Source organism: Cricetulus griseus, chromosome 3 (genome assembly GCF_003668045.3).
Source record: "Cricetulus griseus strain 17A/GY chromosome 3, alternate assembly CriGri-PICRH-1.0, whole genome shotgun sequence".
NCBI lineage: Eukaryota > Metazoa > Chordata > Mammalia > Rodentia > Cricetidae > Cricetulus > Cricetulus griseus.
Genome location: NC_048596.1, coordinates 20,449,946 through 20,475,891, shown reverse-complemented (window position 1 = coordinate 20,475,891; position 25,946 = coordinate 20,449,946). Strand labels below are relative to the sequence as shown.

Below are 25,946 nucleotides of genomic sequence, written 5' to 3'. Positions count from 1 at the left end.
GTGCCCAACCCCTCTGAGTCTCGCTGGCTTAATCCCACATACCTCAGATTCTTCCCAAGTTCCTCTCTCCCCGGAAGACCCACCTACTCTCTCCTGTCTAGCTATTGGACATTCGGCTCTTTATTAAACCAATCAGAAGGCGCCTCAGGCAGAGACACATCTTCACAGCATATCCTGCAACACACAGTGACTGTCTAAACTAAGTGGAATGGTATTTAGAAGTCACAGAGTCAACACAGTGAGCTCCGAACTTAAAGTCACAGCTGCCTCTGTAGGAGCTGGGAGTGCTCACCCAGCCTCCACCTCTGAATCTGGATGGTTAATCAACACACCTATTCCAAGCCAGGCAGCTAGATTTTCTTGTAAGACATAGAATTGTGGGTGGACACAAGAACTTTACCAACAGCCTTGGCCGGTGTCCTGTAGCCTGGCTATGGATGCACAAGGCCACTGGATCTTTCTGATTCTGTCCATAATATACTCACAGACCCCCAACTCTCCCTCTGATGGGCCTGCCATCTCTTTGGAAGAATGGTTGGCACCTTCAGTTAAGTGGTGCTTCACTCTAAACATCTCACTTCAGTCATTATGGATGGGATGTAGTGGAGCCTGCAGGGAAGAGACGGTCAAGGAACAGGGCTCTGGGAGACAATGGGGTTGCTCCTGACAGTCCTCCATGGATGTCCTTAGGAAAGTGTGCTCTGAAATGTCTTTGCCCTTTTGCAGACTGATGAAGACTCTCATTCCAGAAGGAGGACCTGCTTGGTCTAGAGTGAGTGACATGCTAAAGAAGACTGCCTGGCTGTGGGGAACGAAAATATTTCTGCTATGGAATATTTTGAGATCCAGCCTTTGGTCTCACTAAACATGGAGCACTGGAAAGCTCCAGCCCACTATTGTATTGTTAATGCCAGTAAGGCTATTATTGTTTACCATGGCCTCAGGGTAATATGCCTCTTATTTGCATCTCTGTGGACCTAAGCATCTGAATAGGCCCTCACCTGGACAGGGAGGGCAGAGGTGTGTGAGTAACTTGTGAGGACAGAAGGTTAGGAGTTAGGGGCGAGCTACCAGAGCAGAGAGAACAAAGAGAGATGGTTCCCTCGTGGTGTTGGCAGGTGTTAAGAAACACCAGAAAAGATGGCTAATAAAGAAATGACTCTAGTTCTACAACATGGGACTGAGAGCTCTCTAATGATGACAAGATGCCTGTGTTTGATCTTTATTGCCGTTGGGTTGCTGGGAGTTTCCAGGTCCACACCCCCTCACTCAGGTAGAACCTCAGGGACTAAGGCTGAGACGCGCTGGGTCACGACAAAATGGCGCCCAGCATGGGGCCTGAGAACGGGGGAAGAAGCCATGGACACCACAAAGAAATGGACAAGGCAGAGTCTTGTACAATTCGAAGAGATAGTCGTTGCGGGCGAACTGGTTGGAGAAGAAGCACACACAGAAAAAGGAAGAAAGAAGTGGCCGAATGTGGTGAGTGAACAGCGTTAAGTCAGGAATAAAACTGTATATAATTGCAGAAATAGGAAACAGATATATGTAACATAAAATAGGAAGACGTCAGCAGCAGCTGACTAAAAAAGATAAATCGGGTTATTTAACCCTTAAAGCAGAAATGTGCACAAAATATATATAAGACGAAAATGTCAGCCAGCAGCTGACAAGAAAGGTAAAGCGGGTTATTTAACCCCTAAAGTAATGGAAGATGGGCAAATGAGAAAATGTCAGCCAGCAGCTGATGAAAATAGGTAAAGCAGGTTATTTAACCCTTAAAGTAAGAGAAAATGCACACAGTAGATGTGAGACTGAAATGTCAGTCAGGTGATAAAGCAGTGAAATGTAATGTGTTAAACTCCGGAATGAAAAATACAGGTAACTGTAAATATGAAGCAGGAATATTAGCCAGATGGTAAAGAGAAGTAAGTTAGCCTTGAAAGTAAAATGTATATAGTTAGAGAAATCAGGCAGGTAATTGTTAGTCAGATGATTGTATATTTATTTACTTGGATATAATATAATAGCCAGGAGAGCTAAAACAAAGTGAAAGCAAGTACAGGAGATTTTAGAGTTTAAAAGTTTTAAAAGGATCCTTCCCGCTTGCAAAAGCCACCGCCATGATGCAGCATTTCGAGTTGCGCAGGGGCTTGGGAAGACATAGGTGTGGCCTCGCATACACGCAGGCCCTCGGGATATATCTAGGAATGTAAAGGAGAACAGAAACCTCCGCGCCTACTTAGGGGCGGCTGGATGGTAAAGAATATACAGGGCAAATGATTGGGATGAGCAGGGAGAGACAGTTAATAAGTACCAAAATGAAGGGAGCCTTGACCTCCTTCTTTCATTTTAAACTGGAAATACAGAAAGGCAAATACTCAATGGTAAAATTCAGCAAGAGCTAAGAGAATTGGAAATTTTAGCGAAATTGCTTACAGGAGATAAGGAATTTACAGGTTTCCTTGGATCAGAGAGAGACTGGCTCAGGGGAACATAGCAGGATGCATGTGCCAATACCATTCAATCAGCTCCAGGAACTGAAAATGGCTTGTGTCCAGTATGGACCAACAGAGGCTGATAGGGAACATTGCTGTAGAAGCCTCACCCCTAGGAAATTGAAAATGGGTAACCAAGGCCTGTCGGTCAGGAGGAGGATATTTGTTATAGAGAGCAGGCAGAGACCTAGGGAGTTAGAATTGATTTCTAGGCCTGTATGGGCATTATACAAAAAAGTTAGAGACACAGGTGTTGGAACTTTGATTGTGAAACAGCTAGCATATGAAAATGTTGGTACTGCGTGCCAGACCTCGATAAGGCCTCACAGGAAAAGAACTGACGTAGGAGAGTTCATTAAGAATTTTTCAGATATGGACCTAGCTTACACTCAGGGATTAGCGATGGTGGCTGCCTTACAGGAACTTCGGTTAAAAGTAAGTTATTCCTACAGAGAAAGCAAGGCATAGGGAGGAAGAAATACACAGAGCCTTCTAGAGGTTGTGTTCAGGAAGGGCACCAAGTCAGACAGAGTCCCAACAAAAGAGAAAATAGGGGATCAGGCTTGTGCCCAAAATACAGCTACAGATTTTTCAGCAGCCCAGAGGGCATAGTTGAGCTAAGACCAAGGTCAGCCGTGGCAGTGGCCTCAGTCTGCTGGCCCTCAGCCAGCGGCTTGGTGCCACCTCATGCTGGCGTCTGCGGCAGGCTAGACAAAATGGCTGCTGGGGCAGTGGACAGCCTGCCTCCTCGGGGTAACTTACAGCCTTGGGAGATGCGGCCATGGCTGATGGCTAGTCAATGTATATAAATGCTATTGATACAGCCAGACAGAAACTGTTTTTGAGACCTATAAAGAAGAAAGGGTAACATATTTAAGCTTAGATTTGTTCAAATTTTGCTCATATTTCAAGGATTAGAAATTTCAATTAGGGATTTTTCTTTTCAACAAACTGATCATAACCTAGGCAAAAGGAGAAATGTGAGACGTATACAAGTCATGAATAAACGGTGTGGCCACACCTGGATGCATGATGTGATTGTGAATTTATGAATGCTGATGAATGGAAATGCCTAAATTGCCTTGGATATGGTTAGAGATATTTACATTGCCTCAGATATTGTTTATAAAATATCAAAATCACTTTAATATGGTCAAAAAGAGCATCCAGTCAGTCAGTCAATGTCTTAACAGGAAAAATTATGATTTGAGCCCTAGGAGATAGTCAATTAAAAAGTTAGCAAAAGCCTATAGTGTTAGCTTAGAGACATGAGGAATCTGTGGATGATTCTGTAAAATTTGGCAGATGAGAGGATACAGGTTGCACTAAATTTTTATGGTTCAAAAAGGAAAATCTAGAAAATAAAAGTTGTTACGTGATTTTAAAAAGGGTTTGTGAAAAGCCTCAGGAGAGAGCCATCCTTTTAGATTCACAGCTTGAATGTGTCTTTACAAATACAAATTAAGCCAGGTCAGCTAAGATGCAAATGAGGTCTTATCAGCTTGTCAGCTTCGAAAGTTAGATTAAAAAAGGCTACTCAGAAACTTTAAATAAATCTGGAAAATTGTTAAGGACATATGTTGTATTCTAAAGAAACTAAGACTTAATACATAACAATTGAAAAAGATAGTTTACAATCTTTAAATGAGTTTTTTAGAAATTGTTATAAAATATTCATTGGTTAAGTACCTTTTTTGGGGACATCTAATGATGATTTAAATCCTTTAAGTAAGATTCTATAAGGAGATAATGATCCAGATGTACCCAGACAGCTAACTAAGAAGGTAGACAAGTTCTATAATTAGAGGAGGCGATTCAGCATCATCAGATATATTGACTATACAAAACCATGGGAAGCTTATGTGCTCCCCACAAAGCATAGTCCGACTTCTGTTCTATGGCAGAAGGAACCATTACTATGGTTTCCCCTACCCATCTTACCAGCCTAAATATTTTAAACTCTTATTTTAAAGCATTAGCCTACATGGTACAGAAATGCCATATAGATTCTAGAGAGTATTTTAGGAAAGAACCAAGTATGATACATGTCCCCTACACTAAGCAACAGTTTAATTGGTTGTTTCAGAACAATGAGTCATGGGCAATTGCCTTTGCTTAGTTTTCAGGAAGAATCGATAATCAGTTTCTAGCTCATGGACTGTTAAAATTTACACTAATTCATCCTTTTGTATTTCCAAAATTATAAAAAACAGTCCTGTAAAAATATGATATGTTAGTTTTTACCAATGATTCTATTGGGAGAGTCACTTGCATAGGTTATTAATAGAAAGGAATAGATAGAGCAGACAGCTCTGGCTTCAGCTCAAATAATCAAGCTACAAGCTGTTACAGTGGTGTTTCAGATCCTGACAAATAATTCATTTAATTTGTTTAGACAGTCACTATGTCTTTAAGGCTCTTGAGGTAATAGTGACAATTCCATACATAGGATCCAATATTAGATTAAAATATTATTTAAGCAAATTCAAAATGTTATTCACCTAAGAGAATTACCATGTTTATGGGTCACACTGGGAACCTATTAAATAGGCCTTTCCCTAATTACTAGCCAAAGGGAATAAATTAACTGATTAACAAAATTGGTTGATTTGCCTCAAATAGAGAAAACTTGACAGGCTTGTAACCTTCTTCATCTAAAGGTCTAAGAAAGAAATTTGGCTTAATCAGAGAGACTGCTGATCAAATCATCAAACAATGTGGAATATGTCCACAATATGGCTATGGCTAATTTAAGGGTGAATCCTCAAGGCCTGCTCCCCAACCATTTTATGGCGAATGGATGTGACTCACATCACGGAGTTTGGCAAGTTAAAAATGTGCCACTTGGCAATTGACACGTATTTAGGTTTCTTAATGGCCACTCCACAAACAGGAGAAGCCACCAGACATGTTATAAGTCACTGTTTAAGATGTTTTGCTTACATGGGAGTACCAAAAGTTACAAAAGCAGATAATGGGTCTGGATATACTAACAAAGCTTTCCAGCAATTTTGTGCTTAATGGAAAATTGATCAAAAAACATGTATTCTTTATATATCCCCAAGAACAAGGAATAAGAGATCGGGCCCATAGTGCCCTAAAAGCACAGCTTCTAAGATAAAAAGGGGGGAGCTGTGTCCCCAGTCTCCACATGAAGCGTTAAATCACGCACTTTTTAAATATGGATGCTAGTGAGTAATCTGATGCAGACAGATTCTGGCATGAAGGAACTCGAGCAAATTTCACTCAGGTCAAATGGAGAGATGAATAGAGGGGGCCAGACCCCGTAATTATTTGGGGGTCGAGGGCATGTCTGTGTTTTCTTGCAGGAGGAGAACGAGGCACGCTGACTACCGGAAAGATTGGTGAGATACATGGAACCGAGAAAAACAGGACCTGGGCCCACAGGAGACCATCAGAAACAGCTGGAGTGAAACACTGGACCTGTATTTCCTAAACCTTGAGGACATCTGACCTACAGCCGGAGGAAGAAGGGAGACACGCCCAGGTCCAGTTTCGAGATGCTTTCCAGAGTTCCAGCCTCCCTACAGACGGACTACATTCACCTCTCTGAATCCGTGAGTGCTCATCCAGGAGCAGACTAAGAACTTGATAAAAACAGCTTGCTTTCTTGCCACAAACAGACACACAAAACTGTTTTGCCAGTTTTCCCATTGGGAAAAAGAACCCATTTAAGACAGTCAGATACTGGCATAAACCAGAGTGGCAGAAGCTCCGTCACAATGCTTAAACAAGACATGGACAAAAGACTTTTTAGTTAACTTTCAAAGACTGATATTACAAACCTGATGTTAGAACTTTGGACTTTGAGCAAGAAATAGAAAGGCTCAAGGGGCATTGAGTCCCAGGTAGGGAATAAAGAAAAGAGGGTTTAGAATTGTGAAATTGTTCACACCCCACAGATTGTAAGAATATCTTATTGTCTTTTGATTGCTTTGTAACTCACCCTAATGTATGTTCATGATGGAATTGTTAATGTCTGTGATATTGCTATATGTGTTATACAAATGTTATTAGAAACTAGAAGTCAGAGTTCATTCTTACAGGAAAGTAACGTGCAGTTTACAAGCCTTAGGATAAAAATATGTTTTAGGGAGCAAACTTTAATAAGGTCCGTAACAGAGGCACTAGAGGCATTGCCACAGAGATTTCAAAAGGCCATTTTAACCTTTACATGTCTTCATCCACAGGAGAAGGTTTGCAGCCACGAGAGCTATTCTCCTGGAGGTTTCTTGCCTATTCAGAACGCTTGGAGCGGGACCATGACCCATCCCCCACTAACCTTATTTGTTTTACAGAGACTGTTTCCAGCCAGAGATGGGTATGGTTTTCCTTGCCTTCAGGGAATCCTAAGACAGAACACCCATGATGAAATGCGTGATTCCATGACGGGCACCCCTGGTAGGTTGAAGGGAGCCTCCTAAAACAGGTGCAGTCATTGTCCTGATGCAGAAGCACAGGTTTCTTTTTATTAATTTAAGAGAGAGGAATTGTGGGGAACCAAAATATTTCCACTATGGAATATTTTGAGATCCAGCCTTTGGTCTCACTAAACATGGGGCACTGGAAAGCTCCGGCCCACTATTGTATTGTTAATGCCAGTAAGGCTACTACTATTGTTTACCATGGCCTCAGAGTAATATGCCTCTTATTTGATCTCTGTGGACCTAAGCATCTGAATAGGCCCTCACCTGGGCAGGGAGGGCAGAGGTGTGTGAATAACTTGTGAGGACAGAAGGTTAGGAGTTAGGGGCGAGCAATCAGAGCAGAGAGAACAAAGAGAGATGGTTCCCTCATGGTGTTGGCAGCATGGTTAAGAAACACCAGAAAAGATGGCTAATAAAGAAATGACTCTAGTTCCACAACATGGGACTGAGAGCTTTCTAATGATGACAAGATGCCTGTGTTTGATCTTTATTGCCGTTGGGTTGCTGGGAGTTTCCAGGTCCACACCCCCTCACTCAGGTAGAACCTCATGGACTAAGGCTGAGACGCGCCGGGTCACGACACCTGGCCTTCTCCCCAGTTCAGGTCCAGAGGTGGATTTGCAAAATACACTTGAATGTGTTCAACCAAGGAAAGAAGATGAGCAAGGCCAGAAGGCCCCTCTCCTCTGGGAGTACAGACGCTCCTTGATTTACAAGGCAATCATGCTCAACAGTCCGACTGTAAGTTGGAAATGGCATAATTCAAAAATTCACAGAACACATCCAGCCCCCCAAACATCACAGCTTAGTCACACTAGTATAGTGTCATTTGCTGGCACTTGTGACCACATGGTGCCACGAGAGATGATCTTACCACATATTGCTTGCCCAGCTGAAAACTGAGCTGGGCATTGGTGGCACACACCTTTAATCCCAGCACTTAAGAAGCAGAGGCAGGAGGATCTCTGTGAGTTTGAGGCCAGCCTGATCTACCAAGTGAGTTCCAGGACAGGCTCCAAAACAATACAGAGAAACCCTGTCTCAGAATAAAAATTTTTTAATGAAAATTAAAAATTTTTAAGCATGGCTTCTACTAAATGCATATTATTTTGCACCATTGTAAAGATTTTATTTCCAAGACTGTTCAGTCCAACTATTTAAGTTTGGGGCTTGAACATTTATATTTTCCAGTATTTAAATTTGGACACACCCACTCACACCAGTGATTACTTAGGCAAGAGTTTGGTCATCTTAAAAAAGCTGTCCCTGTCTAAATGCTAAGTGGATGCCTAGGTTGAGAGAATTCCATATGCTGGGCTTCTCATAAACAACAAGGTAGGAGTGTGTGTGTGTGTGTGTGTGTGTGTGTGTGTGTGTGTGTGCTTCTGGGTCCTGTCAAGTCTAAGGTCAAGGTCCCAGCAATGTTACTGTGTGAGAAGGGTCCATGCCTGGTTCACGGAGAGCCACGTCCTTGCTTTGCTCTCACAGGGTGACAGGGAAAGGGAACTGTCATTCCTCAGAGGCTCACACCCTAATATCATTCACTGTGACTTGTGTGGTTCAAAAATACTATCGTAATGGGCTTGGTTTGATTTCTCCAAACGTTTCCCTAAAATGTCAGTAATGGAGACTAGAGGGGCAGCTCAGCAGTTAAGAGTATTTGCTGCTCTTGAAGAGGACCCGAGTTCAGTTCCCAGCACCCATATGGTGACTCACAACTCTCTGTAATTCCAGTTCCAGGGAATTGTATGTCTTCTTCTGACCTCTGAGGATGCCAGGTACATACATAGTACACATACATACATGAAGGCAAACACAAAAATAAAAATAAATACATTTTTTAAAAGTCCATTGTTGTCTGAACTGGTAACAGAAACCCAGAACACAGCAGCAAAACCCCATTCTTTAATGAAACATCATTTTTAGACAAGGACTATCATTTCCCCATGTTCTTGCCACCTGAAATTTTACATGAAATGTAGTTACTCAAAATAAAAAAAAAACAAAAACCTTATATGTATAAATAATACTTCTCTTTGTTTTTTTAAAAAGATCCTTTTTAGATTTTGGGGGTTTCTGATCAAAAGTTTGATCACAATCTGCAAAACAAACTTTAAAAACACCTATAAACGACAAGGGACCATCTCCTCCCAAAATCCAGGGACAATACCAAGAACTCTAAAAATCAGCAAAGAGGCCAAACTGATGGCATGTTCTGTGTTTAGAGAATTATGTCAACAGGCTGAGAAATTTATGAATACCATGATGAATTCATGACTGTGTAGAGGGAACACTGAGAGAGAAACTTTAGAGAAAACTGAATGAGTACACAGCCTCATCTCAGTGGTTTGGAGTTTCCACCCTGGGGTGGAGGTTCTAGCTTCTGCTAACTCAGAGTACACTAGAATTTGAGCTTGGAGACCCAAATTCCAAATACTTCCTTAGGTCATTTGTCCCAAATGCAGTTCTTGGGTCTTAGAGCTCCATGACACCCACAGGCTTGGTCCCAGATAAAAGGGAAGGTCAACCAAAGGGCTATCCTCGAGCCCCTTTATCCATACACACCCAGGGACAGTCGCAGAAAGGCCACTGAGCAATTGGGAGGGCCAAAGTGGGGGTGCCTGTGTCTTTCTGCAGAGTGGACTGTTCTTGGAAGCCAGGCTGTGGTTCTCTGCAGGACTGTGTCACGTGTGAATGCCTGTGGGTGTCAGCTTCCAGAGAAGGGGCCCCCAGCAGCCCTTGTTGAATCAGATGTTGTCTTCTGGGAATGTGTCATTCACAGGCCTAAATAAGGGAGTCCATAAGAGCCTCATTATTGTAATTTGGTCGCTGTTGAAGCTGTGTGCTTCTGAAAAGAATCACACTAAGAGAATTATCAGTGTCACCAGGGTGACAACCCCATCTCTCCCCGCCTCCCACTTTCCATGGAATTTGTCAATCTTATTTAGACTTTTAAAGGTTAAAAATACAGAATTTTTATCTCTGTGGAGTGAGGTTGGTGACAGATACCTTATGTATCATGATTCCTGTCACACCCTTGGCAGACAAAATGAGACAAAAATAAAACCTGCATGTTCGTGCACACATACACACACACACACACACACACACACACACACACACACACACACACACCCCAGAGATTTACCAGAACAATGGGATAAGCTGTGTCTTTTGCCATATAAAGCTTTCCCTGGGTGGGTGTGCCAGCAATCAGGCCATGAGAATGGAGGCGAGCCTCAGTTCAGGGCCAAGAGAGCTGGAAGAGATCTCAGTTTTAAAGGGAGAGGGGTAATGTGTGGATCCAGCACCAGAGTCTGATGATAAGCCACAGTCAGTGGGTTGGCACTGTCACCCTGCCCTGATTAAGGCTTTGATAGCTGATCCTTACATGCATACATAGACACATATATACAGACATATATTATTATTAATAATAACACTTGAATTTTTTTGTTTAAGAACAAAATACTCCCATGCATGTCCCTTCCCCTTTCTTTGTACCATTCTAGCTTTTGCTCCCAGCAGTCATTTCCGTTGGCTGACATCCTCCAGTTGGTATACTGTCATCTTTTTAAAAAAGAAAAACCTTCAGCTCTCACAAACACTTTGTTTAAGGTGATGGTCCATCACAAAGGAATTCTGGTGCTTGGGAGTTAGACCATCTCTAACGGAAACACTCTCCTGTGCCTCCCTGTGTTCACCACCAATCCAACAGGACTTGCGGTTATGTAAACATTTAAAAATTATTTCAACATAAATGCTCTTATAAAGCTAACATACCACAGCTTTTAGCTCATAATGCCCAGAGATGCCTTAATGAAATGCCATTCAAAACTACCTTACTATTTCAATTATACTTTGAGGTGCTAAAATTATGTAAACATCACCCTCTACACTTCTCTAGAACAAGTGCCAGAGTGTTGAGAGTTCTTCGTGCAAGTTAATGGCCACACCCTGCTTAATTGCAGCAAAGTTGCCAATGCACTCTTTAACCTGTCTGGCGACGTGAAGTGTGCCACAGACTGACTTGCTCCAGACGATGACGACTCTCACATAGCTGGAATTCCTAGTTTTCACTTAGCGAGACCTGAATTGTTCCTGAGATGACTTGGCAAGTCTTGCACATGCTGTTTGAACCGGCTGTCCAGGGATTGAAGCTCACTAGAGCAGGTTCCTCCACAGCTGGGACTGCTTGGAGGCCAGTGGGAACCCCAGCACAGGTGGCCTCCTCTCAGCCTCTGAGTGTGGTCTCAGCTGGGATGCTCACCAGCGAGTGTTCTGCTGGGAGTGACCACGGATTCTCTCTCATGAATGGAGACTAATGATGGGAGCACCCTAGAAGAGGCAAGGCTGGCCAGTGACAAGGAAAGGCTTGAGGTCTTCCAACTCCATGACGCTGGTTCCCTGGCTAAGCCTCCTCTCTGTGCACCTGGATGCCTCTTTAACTCTTATGTCAATAGTTTCCTCATTGGCTGGACTCTGGAAAAACTAAGTAAAATCTTTCAGCCCCACCTGTCACAACTCAGCCACTGCCAAGATTTTATCCTCGATGCCCAGGTGCTAACGGAAGGCAGCCAAGTCATCAGTGTAGGCTCATGCTGCCTGTCACCTATGGAAGCCAGTCCAGCGTGGAGGAAGGGGTAGACTAGGTTGGCCTTTTGCCCCATAGGAGCAAGGGCTGGAGAACAAGTGTGAAGAAGCACAGCTTGTTTGTCACTAACTTCAAATGTTAACCTTCTTTAAGAGCTGCAGTTAATAACACTGCAGCTAGAACCAATGGGACTCTTTTTCTTCCTGTTGGCCAAAGGCATGTACTTTCACCCAGATACCTGTTTCAAGGACGTGGTGTGGGTTTTTGTTGTTGAAAAAAATGCTGTACACTGGGGGCTGCTCACTCACAGGTGTTTAAAACATCCTTAGTCTCTGTCTTTCCTGAACCTTGGCGCTATTTCCTCATGTGCAAGGCATCCTGGAACTTGGTGCTGGTGTATCGGGCATGAAAGCCTTTTTTGTTGATGGTGTCATCTGTGTGGAGTCGGATCATCAGCGAGTCCCCTGCAGAGTAGATTTCCTCTAGAGGCTGGGGAAAAGAAAAAGGAAAGCTAGATTTTAGGTCAGTCTGTTATTGTCGGAATACAGAGGAGGGTGTACTGAGATGCTGCCCAAGGATGGCCATGGCTGCTATGAGGTCACCAGAAGCTCTGTTGGGTACCCAAGCAGGCTCCTTCTTTCCTTGGGCCCTGCTTTACAAAGTTGAGCCTAGACACAAAGTACATTCAGCATCTATGTGTTAACCAGGGCACCCGTGGGTCTGGCACTGTGCTAACCACATCCAGATCTCATCTAATGCAGACTTCACAAGTGTGTAATAAGGCAGGTACTGACTCCATTTTACACGTGTGGAACCTAAAAGTTAAGTTCACATAGGTCAGCAGGACCCACACTCTGCTTTTTCTGGTTGTGAAGTTTGTTCTGCCAATCTCCTGCTCTGCGGTTTTTAACCTTGTGATGTGTCTGCCAGGAGACCTGAAGTGAAGACCATTGTTCGGGTCTACATTCTGTCATGGCCAGCAAGTGGGTGGAGCTGCTACATTTGCCAGGAGGTTCTGCCAGGTGGTCTGGAATGGGGTTAGAGACAGATGCCAAGGTCACTGCCTGCCAGAGCCTAGGGATGCCAAAGGGGACGTCCTGCTAGTTAAGATCTCTAAGGGGCTCCTCTCTATGAACTCCTTGGCTTTAGAAATTTTATCAAAGGCAGTGCATCAGGTGGTCTCATTTGGTGTTCTTTCTTTTGAGGAGGACAAGGAATGACAGAAGGATAGCCATTCAAAAACGTGAACACCAGGCTGAATGTCTGTTTTGCACCAGGGTCGGTGGTGATTCCAAAACGATTTGCATAAGCCCAGGCAACAGCAAAGAAGTGTGAGCCATCAGCAGAGGCAAGGTTGAAGCCCAGGACAGATGCTGTATCCTGTGGTGTGGCTGGGGAGTGGCCAGAACATTGTGTTCACTTGTTCCCATACACCCACTGAGCACAGACTATATGTCCACCCTAAGTCAGGTGCTGGAGACAGAGTGAGCCCAGGAAGTGAGCAATAAAGAGAAAAGTAATAACCTTGAATATAAACACTGTGCTTCTACCAAGAATGATTTGTAATCTTCATAGACACTTGGTTTTGCTTATGATAAGAACTGTGAACATAGTGAATATATGCAAACATAATGAATTAATAAAACCCAAAGGCCAAGTAAAAATGAGAGAGAGGACTCAAAAGCAGAGGCAAAGTGAGAAAGGGTAGAGTGTTCTTCCACAGCTGATGATGTCCTTTGTGTCGCTGGAAGGCCCCTGGCTGCTTCCTGACCTGTCTCAGTGGAATCTCTCTTCCACTCTGCCACAGAAAAAATGGACTGCTGGCCGTGGCTCATAGTGGCAGGGTTCTGTCTAGGTGTGACATCAGTAGGTAGCCTGGGCATCCCTCAGACTCACCCCTGAGCCACAGAAGCGGCCGAGCCTGGGTGCTGAGCTGTCGTAGCCATCGTAGGCCTCCATGTAGTCATAGCCACAGTCTGCCTCTTCCTCCACCTCAAAGGTCTGGAATATCAGCTCCACGCCATAGCCATCCTCTGCCACGATCACCCAGTCACAGCGGGCCTGGCTTGGGTAGTTGTTGTCCCCAAACTGGGCGTGGGAATAGAGCTCCTTGGTTTGCACTTCAGCTTTCAGCCTGCCCCCACACTCTGCAGCAGAGAGAGAACAAAGACTCTTTCACTAGGTACCCAGAGCCTCAGCATCAGCCCACCACTTCCCATCAGCTTCTTTGAAGTCCGGTGCATACCTTGTAGGAGGGGATAGGTAACCTCACCATCCTACCGCATGAGGAGTGAGTAGAGGCCAGTAATGCAGAGGGCAGGACTCTCTGGGGCATCCAAATGGGCCCAAGAACGCCGCGGAGAAAGACTAGCTGTTGCCTTCTCTCCCTACCAAGGGGGAAAAGGAACCAAAGAGTGGCTTGCCTGACTGGTTACTGGGATGTGGCTGATCAGACTGCTCCAAGTCTTGGAGGTGCTGGAAGCAGAAAGGGCTCCTACCGGCTGTAATTTATGATGTCTGACAGTAGAGGGCGATGAAAGCATATCAGAACTGCAGCTGGGCCCAACAACACAGAAACCTCTGGGGCTAGGGTGGACGAGTGGGGGTGGGAATGCAGAGCTACTTCTGATGTGGATGGTAGACTACTTAGCTCTTAGCATCCCAGCTGGAGTGCTTCACCTGTGTTGGCTGGGCCCTGGCCAACTGAGACCTTACTCTTGTCTTTACTCTGGCTACATGTCTCTTCATGTCTGACCTGCCTTTCAACTCATGTGACATTTGATGAGCCCAGAGAGGGCAGCATGTCTCCTTCCCCACCTGCTGCACCACCCCCACTCCACCACCCCAGTGATCGGTCAGGTCACTGGTGGTGAGTTCAACTGTCAGCAACACTCACAGGTCAGTGGGAAGTTAAGCACCTCCTCCTGTCCATTTGCCTTCTGAGCTGGGGTGACTATATATCCTTGCAGTTCTCAAACCCTGCCCTGCCTTGTGAGGTGTCCCCATGCTCTACAAACCCTGCTGTAAATAGCCCTTTATTCAATTCTGCAGATATTTCCCAAGTATGCTCTAAGTTCCCTCTGAGATCCTAACCCACCCAGCACACCTATGTTCTATTTTACTTTATTCTATGTGCATGGATTTTTGTCTGCATGTATATATGTGCACTGTGTGCTATAGAGTCTGTGAACCCCAGAAGAGGGCATCGAATCCCCTGAAACTGGAGTTAAAGACAGTTGTGAGTCACCATGTGGGTGCTGGGAATCAAACCCAGGTCCTCTGCAAGAGTAGCCAGTGCTCTTAGCCACTGAGCCATCTCTCTGACCCAGAGCATCCATATTCTACTCTGTATGAAGGGACAAGAGGGTAAAGTCACTCATCTGTGACCTCTAACTCCTGTGGAGAAAGTATAGATCCTCCTAAGGCTACAGAGGGTCTCAGGAAGAGCAGGTGTCTGCCTAAGCTGGGAGGACTAGACTGATTGGGCATGGGATCGCCATTGTTTTCTGCCTGTGGCTTAATGGGGCAGAGGAAAGAGGATGGGGGCTATTTAAAAGAGCCACAGTGGGAAAGGGGCTGTTGAAAAGGACGGCTGTGTCCCATGATCATGACCTCCTGCACAGTACCACAGACAAAAGCCTCCGGCAGGTTCTTTGGCAGCCCCTGGCTCTGCCACAATTAAATGCCAGGATCAAAGGGCCCGCGTTCCTCTGCAGGGCTAAGCCTGAAATGGTAGAGCAGAGTCCATCTTGTATTGGCTTTCTTATTTAACAGTGTAGATAAGTTAGAAGCATACACATCCTCTTCCAAAGGACCCGACAGAGCTACTGACATTTGGAGTGCCAGGGGAAAAAAGAAAACATGACAGGAGAAAAGCAACATTTCCCGGAAGTGGCCCCTTGGGGGTGAAATGACTGCTCCCCACCACTCAGTTCTCAGACCTTTCCATTCACAGGCCAAGATGGCACAGACATTTTTAAAGGGAGAAACGGAGGGAAAGAGCAAGATGGGAGGACAGTGCCAACAAAGTGTTGCCCACATCCAATTTTGTCAACTAAAGTTGTCATCCAATTTGTCAACAATTTTGTCATCAAAAGAGAACAACCTTCAGCCAATGCCAGCTGCTGATGCTTCTTTTAACGGGGACCTTTGAGGATGCCACTGTCCTCATCCCACCCTGGCAGACAGACCCAAGGCGGTCCTTCACCAGCTATGAGCCTGTGAGGTGTTTAGCAGCGTCCCGCACCTGTGCTGTGCATAGCCTGGAAGCCTTTTCTCTGCACCGAGGCATCTGAGTAAAACCTGAGAAACAGGCTGCTGCCTGTAGCCACCACAGGATCCGGCTTCTTGCTGCCACAAAAGCGGCCCAGGACAGGGGCCAGGCTGTCCGCCCCATCGTACAGTTCCAGGTGGTCATAGGCACATTCCTGGTGTTGCTCAATCTCAAACTCATTGAATGTCTGGAGATGGGAGAGCAGAAAGTGAGGTAAGGATCTGGCATTGAGAAGGGGAGGGGAGGGGAGGGGTGGGGAGGGGAGGGGAGGGGCACACAGGCCCTGGATGTATCTGTCTACCAGCTTTGCCAAGGTGCCCACCATTGCCGTGATAATGCAACATCCAGTCCCAGAGCTGGGCTACCAAGGGCCCAGATTTACTTCTTCCCACCCCCTCCTCTAATGCTAGAATCCAGCTAGGACTGGGCGCTCACCCTCGCTGGCAGTTGTGTTATGGGCTTTACACATGTTCCCTCATTCAACCTTTGAAGCCCTGTCCCATGCACAATCCCTGCAAGAAAATGTCAGATGGCTTGTGCAGGGTCCTCATGGGCTGAGCTAGTGTGTAGCCTGGGAACCGTGGTTTCAGACATGCTGCTGTTAGCCTGTGCACACTACCATACACTTGGAATTCCAGTGGCTTTGAGCAGGGCCACACCATGTGGCCATTATCCTCAAAGTGGATGACATTCTTTTTTTTTTTTCATGACAATCAATTACGGGAATTTTCTCATTTAAGTTCTAATGAAGTTAGAGAGATCTATTATTATCCCCAGTGGGCAGAAGAGGAAACTGAGTCATAAAGACCCTAACTGGAGTGAGAATTGAACAGGACCCAGAGACAATCTTCTCCAGGCCACACTATTAACCATAACCAGATTATTTTGTCTTTTTTGTTCCTGTCCCTCCACCAAAGATTGTCCCCAGTTATTGGGGAGCTGGACATTTCAGTCCATGGCTATGGTCTGCGTGTGGTGTCAAGGTGAGCTGAGAGTGTGAGGTGAAGGCTTGGACCAAAGGACAGAGTGGGAAGGGGGCACTGGTTGTACGTGTGTGTGTGTGTCACACACTGTAGTAACAAAAGGCAGAGTCGGTCAACATACCCACCAACCACATTCCAAGGAAATGTCTTTTTCAGACTAATTCTTGTGTGTAGACAGCTCAGGTTAAGGCATCCCATTCTGCAGGTTTGAGGACCCACCCCCAGGGCACACTGTTCTTCATGATCAGCATGATCCTTCATGCTGAGGAACAGTGCATGTTTCCAGCAGGTGGCAGTCGGGGACAAAGGTGGCCTCTCAAAGGCCCTCACTTTATTTAACTCATCCTCATGTAGATTCTACACTGCTCGGAGGGACCCAGGGCAGAAGAAAGCAGTTTCTACAAAGACAGCACATGTCGTGTACAGAAGGTGCCCAAGGAGCATGCCCTATGGTCTGGAGTCCCTTCTGTACCCATGATGCCTTGGGACCCATTAATCTGTCCTTGTGCAGCAGGAAACTCCCTGGCACTATTACCTACAAATCAAATCACCATGTCTCTCTCTATTTTCTTCTCTCCTCCTTGCATTATTAGTCTGTCATTTATAAAGTCTATCTCGCTTATCTCAACAGTCTGAGGTGTGTGTGTGTGTGTGTGTGTGTGTGTGTGTGTGTGTGTGTGTGTTCCCATGTATGTGTATGTGCATACGAGTCTGTGTGTGTTCCTATGTATGTGTGTCAGATTCTCTAGCTGCTAGTTGCTATACACACCATACACTACAGGTCATGGGTTGGGGAGCTAAGACGAGGTGTTTGGAGAACAAACTTTTTTTTGTAAATAATGAAATGTGCTGTGCAAGACTACATATCATATGCACAGATGAGACTTCTATAAATGCAAGACAATTGTTGCTTTTTTAACTGAAGGAAGAATTAAGATAGTGGCATCGATGTTCATTGAAAAAAAGATGTAGATTGCAGGAGTATGAATAATTGTATTTATTCCATGTGAGTGATATGAATAAGAAAAAAACCCAGGTACAGGTTTTCCCATGTGTGTGAAACTTCCAGAGAGAGTCACAAATTTCTAGAGTGGGAATAAGGGGCCTGAGAACTTGTGACCTTCCTCTGCCAACTGTCTGCATAAAGTAAGCCTTTTGTTTTTTGTTTTCTTCTTCAGGAATGTAATGTTCTGTAAGAGACCTGTTCTCAAAACAACTGGATTCCACACAGCACTGCGGACCTGTGTCACACAGTGCCACCGGAAGCAGTGCTATGACAGAGCTCTGAACATGCTCCCATCTTCTGCCCAGCAGCCCCACTACAAGATTTACAGAATCTCCCAATTTCCCAGCAGCAAAACTGAGACCTGGACGTGCCCCATGCTGGACATGGAACAGGGAATTGAACTCATGTCTGCCTAACACCAAAGTTTATGCTCTTGGCGAACTAATGAAGCAACTCACAATTTTCACCCTGTGGCCTGCAGTTGACGAAATGTTCCAGGTGCATTCCTTCCGGCTGGGGTATTTGTCAGGCCAGTTGGGGCTCATCAGGGTCCCCTCTGCACTGCTGATCTTGTACGCACAGCCAGCTGGAGGCCAGAAGGGACAATCAGAGGGGTCATTTAACTGGGGGCAGCATCACAGGGGAGTCTCCATGTCAATATCCAATGCATGGCAGCCAGCCTGGATCTGCTGTGACCCGGTGCTGACTTTGAAACAAGCTCAGGCGGAGAGAGTTCTGTAACTATGAATATTCGCCTGGAGCTTGCTGCTGTGGACAGGGTAGGGTTAACTCCTGCCTGGAGCACAGGCCCTGGGGTCAGGTGGGGTCCAGTGAGAGTACTGGTTCCTCAACTTATGTGACTAAGATCTCTCATGCTCTCATGTGTAAAAGTGATGCCAGGCTCATACATGTGGGTTAATGTCACATGTAAAAGGCCTAGAGAGTGCCACCCATGGTGACTGTTAACAGAGATCCCTGGGTCACTATGCCTTCCCCCCATCAGTCTCATCTATGACCTGCCTGCTTTATCCAGGTCACCCATTATTAGCCAAGAGCGGTACCATGGCTTGCTTGGTGATTAGTATTTTGAGTTTGTCTTCTCTGTGGTGAGTGGTTTGCATGCATCCTCTCACTTAATTTTTCCCATCTCCAAATAAAAAAAAAAACAGAAAGAGGCATGTGGCCTTCACATCTTCCACCGTCCTCCAAATCCTTCACTGACCCAGGGCAGGGCAAGGCCTGAAGCGATGTTTATCACAGATACACAAACTCCCTTCACTGGGCAAGGTATATACTAAGGGCAGGATTCTTCCACAATGGTTGGACATGCAGAGCCATCTGGCTCTGAAGGGAGCAAGCAAAATTCCTCACATTCTATCTCATCCTCAGTCCTACACTCGGCACTAATGACAAAGACACAGGCCTAATATTTACGGACACCTAGAATACACAGTATGTACCAGACTGTCTCAAACACCTCCTAGGCAGGCTGGAAGCCTTACAAAACCCTTTGGTTTACCTTGTTTACCCTGCTTGCCATAGAAGCTTAGAGTATTGCAGTAACTAGCTAAAGGTTACTTAGCTAGGGAAGGGCAGAGCCACAATTTAGATCTAGGTTTTATCGATTCTGGAGCCTACTGGCTTAACCAGTCTGTGATAGGCACTCATCTCAGACCTCCTGATCAGCAGTCCCCAGGACAATTAATTGCTGTCCCACAGGAGAGCTACCAGAGTGGAGGAGATTCAGACAGAGATCTCACAGCATTCTAAAGATAGCGGCTCCCCAAGCCAACTCCTACCCACACCCCTCCCTTACCCACTCACACACCTAGAGAAACGGGTGCAGCCCAGACAGTGCCAGCCCAGCAGCTCCAGCTCACCCTCTTTGCAGTCATGTCCGTTCTCATGGAGTCGGTACCCGTTCCCGCACCTGCACAGGTAGCTCCCGAATGTGTTGACACACTCCTGCTGGCAGCCGCCATTGTCCTTGGCACATTCGTCCTTGTCTGTTGAGACGGATGGGCTCTCCTGAGAGGAGCTGCCAGCTTCCCACTGCCCCCTGTGGCTCAGAACCTGCCCAAAGCAGCTTCCTCCAAGGAGCCTCCCAGATCACATCCCCTTAAAGTCATAGAGTGGGCATCTTTGTTTGGGATATTTGGGACATCCACTGGTGTCTTTGGGGTTCTTTGTCTTCCTAAAACACTTTCATGCATGGGACATATGTTCTCTGTCCTGCTTCCACCCAAACCAAGGATCTACCTGAAGGACAGACTCACATAAACAGCAACAGCAGCAACAATGAAAATGACCACAGAATGAGTCCTTGTCCCTTTCTATGCGTTATTGTTAGTTAAGTTAGTTCCCACTCAAGCTTAGAAGGGTGTATCTGTACGTCCCTCCCCAAGTTTGCATGCAAAGAAACAGGCCAAGGCAACTCATACACCCAGTCATCAGCAAGAAGCTCATTATGACCCAGATGGGTCTGGGCACACACTGTTCCCTGTGTGTGGAGAGGTAAGTATGGGGGTCAGGAGCCACGTGGTGGGTGATGCCCACTTCACTTCAGCAGGGCATTGCTTGAGTCTGTGCCCTGGTTGTCTTGGGTTTCCTTAGGCTGCTGGAGGCGAAAACAAATGGGAACCAAGAAAGCCTTCAGGAGAATGTCCAGACCCTAGGAAGTGCTGGTTGTTACAATTATAACCACATGTGACCCCTAGTACTGGCTGTTATCCTGTGGTTGCTGAGGCTCTAGCTGGTGTGGACCTCTCCAGAGCCACCTTCTTCCTGCAGTAAACGAGGTTCTGCTCCACCCTACCCCACCCCTGCCTTTCCCCCACTCTATATGCGCCTCAGGGATTATTGGTGCAGCCTTCCCTCTGTACTCTCTTGCCATCATAGTGGTGGTGTTTGAGAATAGTTCACATTGTATCTCATGGGGACAATCAAAACCCCATCCAGAGCTCTCCGAGTACAAATTGACTGTCACAGCCCAAGACTGCCCTCTCCTTTCCCCCTTCCCTTCCTAAGTCCTCCTGCTAACACTCATGGGTCCTCACCCTGCTAAGACTAGCTTCTCTGTCTCTGGATTCTGTGTGTAAAAAATGGAACTGTACCCCTCATTAGGGCCTTGCGTATTTTTCTCTTAGGAGATTCCTGTCCCCCTCAACTCCATCCTGCCTGGCCTGGTTTGATCACATGACACTTGTAGGCCTTCCTCCTCAGAAGCTACAGAGAGCTCGACATCCTGTCACACTGGATTCCACTCTTCAGACAACATTCAGGGCTCATTATGACCAAGCCTGCCTGACCTGGGCTGCCTGTGATGTCCCCAGTCAGCCATAGCTTCTGCCAGTCTGGTCTGACCAGTCTTTGTGAACACTGAGACCCTTGAAACCAAGTTCACAATACCTCCTCTTCTCCAGACCTTGGTCACTTTCTTTATAGTTATACCATCTCTGCCTCAGCTCTTCAAATCTGTTCCAGATCACACACATCAGGCAAAAAGCCTGTTCCCACTGCCTCAGGCCCCCTCTCCTCCACGTATCAACCGTTGTCAGCCTGCCCTAAGCTGAGACTCACCAGGATGTTGTCTTCCTGGCCTCCCCAGCCAGGGCAAGTTTATGCAATGATGGATGACATCCAGGCAACCTTTTAGCTCAGGTCTGTGCTGTGTCCATGACACAAAACAGAACTTGCTCAGTGGGAGACGGCCTCCCCCAAAAGTCAAAGACAGAACTCTGAGTACCTACAAAGCCAACCAATAATGGGCCTGCTTCATTGCCTAGTACTGAGAGAGCGATCCAAACACCCTTTTGAGCAGTTCACACTCCAGGGTGATGTGACCAACAGGACCCACTACATACTTTGTGGTGTCCTTGAGTTCTGATTTCTGGCTCATAGAACTTAAGAGAATAAAATTCTTTGTTTTAAGCCACACTTGGCATGTGGCAACTTGTTGGGGTGTCCCCAGGAGATGAACGGGGCCACCTGTAAAAAAAACACTCTCAATGTGGGGATGTAGAGGAAGTTGGAGAAGGCAGAGAGGAGGCTGCAGGAACTCGGGGTCCAGGAGCCTTCGGGCCTCTGCAGGCCCGCCCCACCTGCCTGAGAAGAAGTGGGCCTTGAAGCCTCGTTTGGAGACCGTGTTGTCAGACTTGAACTCCACACGCATGTTGTTGCTCTGCGATGTGATGACCTCGGGGGTCTCTGAGCCACAGAACTTGCCGTGAAGCTTGGCGTCAGGGGACAGGCCACTTCGCACCTCCACGAAGTCATACTTACAGACCTGTGAGTTAGCAACCTGACAGTCACAGCCCAGCACAGTCCTCCCGTCCTCCCCTCCTAAGTCCTCCTGCTGACACACATGGATCCTCACCAGACTCGCCACTCCAGACTACACCCTTCCCTGTGGGCCAATGGGCTCCATCAGTATTGGAGCTGGAGCCCCCTGGATTATCACTGTGCTGACGACAGCCAGAGGGTAACAGGGACTTTCCAGCTAAGGCTTTGTGAGGTGCAGCTGCCTGGCAGCAGAATATAAGGTCCTTACTTGCTTCTACTTATTTATATCTTGGGCTGCCACAAGGCACTGGCTTCAGTGAAGAGCCCTGTGGTTAGGAGATGGCAAAGGAGGAGAGAGCAAGGGAGGGGATGTCTTCAAACCATGGCCACAGTCCCACTCCATCATAGCCTCATGTGGACAAACTAATGCCCAGAAGGGCAAGACCATTGTCTGACGTCACCCGGCTCAGCAGTGGTGGAGCTGGGACTAGATAGAATCCACATTACCTCATGTAGCACAGAATTCTCTTTGAAAATAATTTAAATGCTGAATGTCTGGTCAGTTACTTTCAAATGTCTGTGTCTGAGTGTGTGTGTGTGTGTGTGTGTGTGTGTGTGTGTGTGTGTGTGTGTGTTATTTGTGCATGTGGCCATGGAGGTCAGGAGAGTTATGTGTGATTGCGGTGCTGGGAGTTGCACTAGGGTCTTCTGTAAGAGCAGTGCTCCCTCTTAACTTCCTGAATTTGGGACTTTGGGCATGGAAGTCTCTTTTGTTCCCTAAAAGGGTGATGGAATGGGCAAAAGCTAGGTTTCTGCTGTTAAAGTGACAGTCCCAGCTGGGCTTTGACAGGGGTACAAGGAGAAGTACATGTGCCCCGGGGGCTCCTACTATTCCCAGCATGAGGTGTTCTGTCACCACTCTGGTTGTGGGGTACTGCCAGGGCTTCTTCTGACTTGATTATCTATAGCACTTCCAAGAGACAGGGAAAGGCTGTTTATAGTATCCTTGTCTGCTGCTGGCCCCCAGTGCCTTTATTCCCCTCTGCTGGACACTAGTCCCCAGTTCCACACCTTGAAGTTTCAATTTGCCCTAACGTCTGTGTGCCCAACTCCTGCCTCCTTCACTCTTGATCCCATCTCTCCCTTGGACTTAGTGAAATGGACAGGCAGCTAAAATGACTCAGTGAAACACCGCCCCCTTTTCCACAGCTTCTGAGTCTGCCTAGTCTACACCCCAGGTCTCCACCAAAATCAGCAGTTTCACCCAGGCCACCCTGATGCCTGAAGAGCCTGTCCTAGCTCTTTATCACTTTTCAACATGGCCACCACCCCATCTGTTTTGGGGCACAGACATACATCATTGCCTTCCAGCTCAAATGCTTCAAACTGCAGGGAGATGCGGTACTGCGTAGGGGCCACCACTTGCCAGACACAGTTCTTGTTTGTGGGATACTCCTTTGGCCACCCAGGGCTGGTGATGGTGCCGTTTAGCTTGGTAATGAATCCACCACAGGCCACTGCATGGAGGGAAATAGACTTTAGATTCATCTGGTTTTGGTTCCAAGTGACTGCAATTTCCCCCAAGCATCAGGAAGACCTGCTGTCCTTTAATAATTGTGAAAAAGTTAGGCAACCTGAACTGACTCACATTCTTTTTTCTAGGTGAATGGTTTCCACTGAGGCTTTGGAGGAACAAGCTGGCAACACATCTCCTGCTCTTAAAGTAATGACAGAGCATTTGACCTGTCATACAGTTGGGGACGCCACAGGTCTTGGACCAAAGGAGAGTTAGAGATGTCTGTATCAAGCTACTCACTGTGCCAGGCTTGTGTGAGCAAGTGGATTCCTGTAGGTGGGTAGGTGGGCTGAGCCCAAGTCACATGGGAAAGAGGTAGGTGAGGGGTTATCAACCAAATCCTGCCAGAGCATCCTAATTCCTTGTGGTTTTGCCATGACAACCACATGAATTTTATATACTCACAGTAGGCAACAGTCTCTGTCTCATGGCTTCAAAGATGACTGGAACCTTATATTTGTGACTATCCCTGCTTGTTTCTGCCTCGGAAAAGTAGAGGCTCTCCTGACCATCATTAGTTCATGGTCATCCACCTGCCCATCTCTGTCTCACATCCCTTGTAATTTCAACTTGACAGGTCCAACACCAACCTTCACATGTCTTTTTGTCGGCAGCCAGCTCGTAGCCAGGGTCACAGGCACATGTGTAACTGCCGAGGGTATTGACACAGCGTTGCTCACACCCACCATGGTCTGGCCAAGAACACTCATCCACCTCTGTAGGGAGGGAAAGTGACAGGGCTAAATGTCACCAAGATGCACAGTTCATATCCTCCCTTCCATAACCTAGGGCTCCAAGAACATATCTCTAAGGCAAGAGCTACTCTCAGTGGCCACTTGACAGTCACATGCAGCAGCTTCAGTCAAAGGTGGAACCCTGACCACGTGAACAAGGGCATCTAGTGATCCAGAATAGAAAGGGCCAAGCCTGGAGAGCAGAATTATGCAAGGTGCCCATTCCCTGTACACGAGTGGTTTTATAAGTCTCATCAGGTTCCACACCAGGGGCCACATCATTTTAATACCACGGGATTGGAATTCTCCACCTAAGTACAGAACTCCTTAGAGACATTCAGCAAAAGATGCCAAGGGAAGGATGCATTTCTGGATGAAGATGTGCAAATATCCTAGACAGAACTAGAAGTCTGCTGGAATTCTCAGATTAGCCACTGCTCATGGGAGAAACTGTTGGGTAAACAGGAAGGAGGCTTGCAGGTGGGTAGCCTGAGGGTTTCAGCACAAGCAGGTGTCCAGTGGTGTTCCCAGGGCATTAAACAACGATGAGTAGGATGCTATGAGCTCTGACCATAGATAGAACACAGGAGTCACTGGAGAATCCCCCTGGAGATGTTAGTTCACAAGCCACTGATGTAAAGAAAATCATTAGCATTGGCCATCTCCAAGAAGAGTTTTAAAAGTAAAAGGAAAACCATTCTGTTGCCAGGCTGTGGTACACCTATCCATGAAAGATAGCATACAGGGTGTCCCCCTGACTATGCCAGAAGAGTCTAACGAAGGGACCACTCAACATCATTTTAAAATGCAAAATGGGCGGGGCAGGAAGGACAGTGCAGATCCATGGCACCAAGGAAAGCAGGTGCAGAGAAAGATGAAGTTGTTGGCCAGACCTCGAAAGAATGACTTATACAAGGAAATTAAAGAAATGAGAATATCTAAGAGTTGGGAACAACCTGAAGAAATGCAACCTTCTCTCTCTGGTTTTCCCTCTCTACTGCCCTCTTCCAACTCAAATGAACCTACTCTGGGCCCATCTTTCTTGTCTGTGATGCCTGAATCCCTTATCAGCCTGACTGCCCTTCTCCAGGAGAAGAAGCTCGTCAGAACCCTAGCACTTGACTCAGTGGATGTTATACAGAGTAACTCTGAATAGCAGGTGTTCTTGGACCCAACAAAAACTGAAATGAGTTGGTCATTAGGCACCTAGATATGTTATAGGAAGGGAAGGGACGTTGTCCATGGCTGTTAATAAATGTAATATTGAACATGTTGCAACAGTGTTCAAGTAACTATTTGCTCATTGTGTTGAAATATACAAAGAAGTCTCTTAGACATCTGCCAAAAATTTTTGCAAAGATGAGAATAGGTAGGATAACAGATAGCAGTGGAAAGAGTCTGGGCTTTCAGGTAAGATGGGTCAGGTTGGATCAATTGATGTGATCCAATCACATGGACTTGGATGCTGCTTGTTTAGCTTCTCTGAGCTTTCCTCTAGTTTGAAAATCACAAGAATGGCCTTGGCTTTTGTGGTGGTTGAAAATTATGGCTGT

At 46.3% G+C, this 25,946-nt stretch overlaps 1 protein-coding gene across 1 annotated transcript in view; it reads right to left on the bottom strand.

Annotated features, from left to right (window-relative positions):
- Positions 1-11,692: 11,692 nt before the first annotated feature.
- The window catches only part of Tll2 (tolloid like 2), a 113,996-nt gene continuing 99,742 nt past the window's right edge, over positions 11,693-25,946 (bottom strand). The window contains exons 14-21 of the mRNA XM_027407472.2: positions 24,250-24,375; positions 23,440-23,600; positions 21,907-22,087; positions 19,683-19,808; positions 18,261-18,388; positions 15,787-16,000; positions 13,437-13,687; positions 11,693-12,029 (exon numbers count right to left, since the gene is read on the bottom strand). Coding sequence (XP_027263273.2) covers positions 11,895-12,029; positions 13,437-13,687; positions 15,787-16,000; positions 18,261-18,388; positions 19,683-19,808; positions 21,907-22,087; positions 23,440-23,600; positions 24,250-24,375 — 1,322 coding nt within the window. The 3' untranslated portion in view covers positions 11,693-11,894. The remainder of the gene's footprint in view (positions 12,030-13,436; positions 13,688-15,786; positions 16,001-18,260; positions 18,389-19,682; positions 19,809-21,906; positions 22,088-23,439; positions 23,601-24,249; positions 24,376-25,946) is intronic.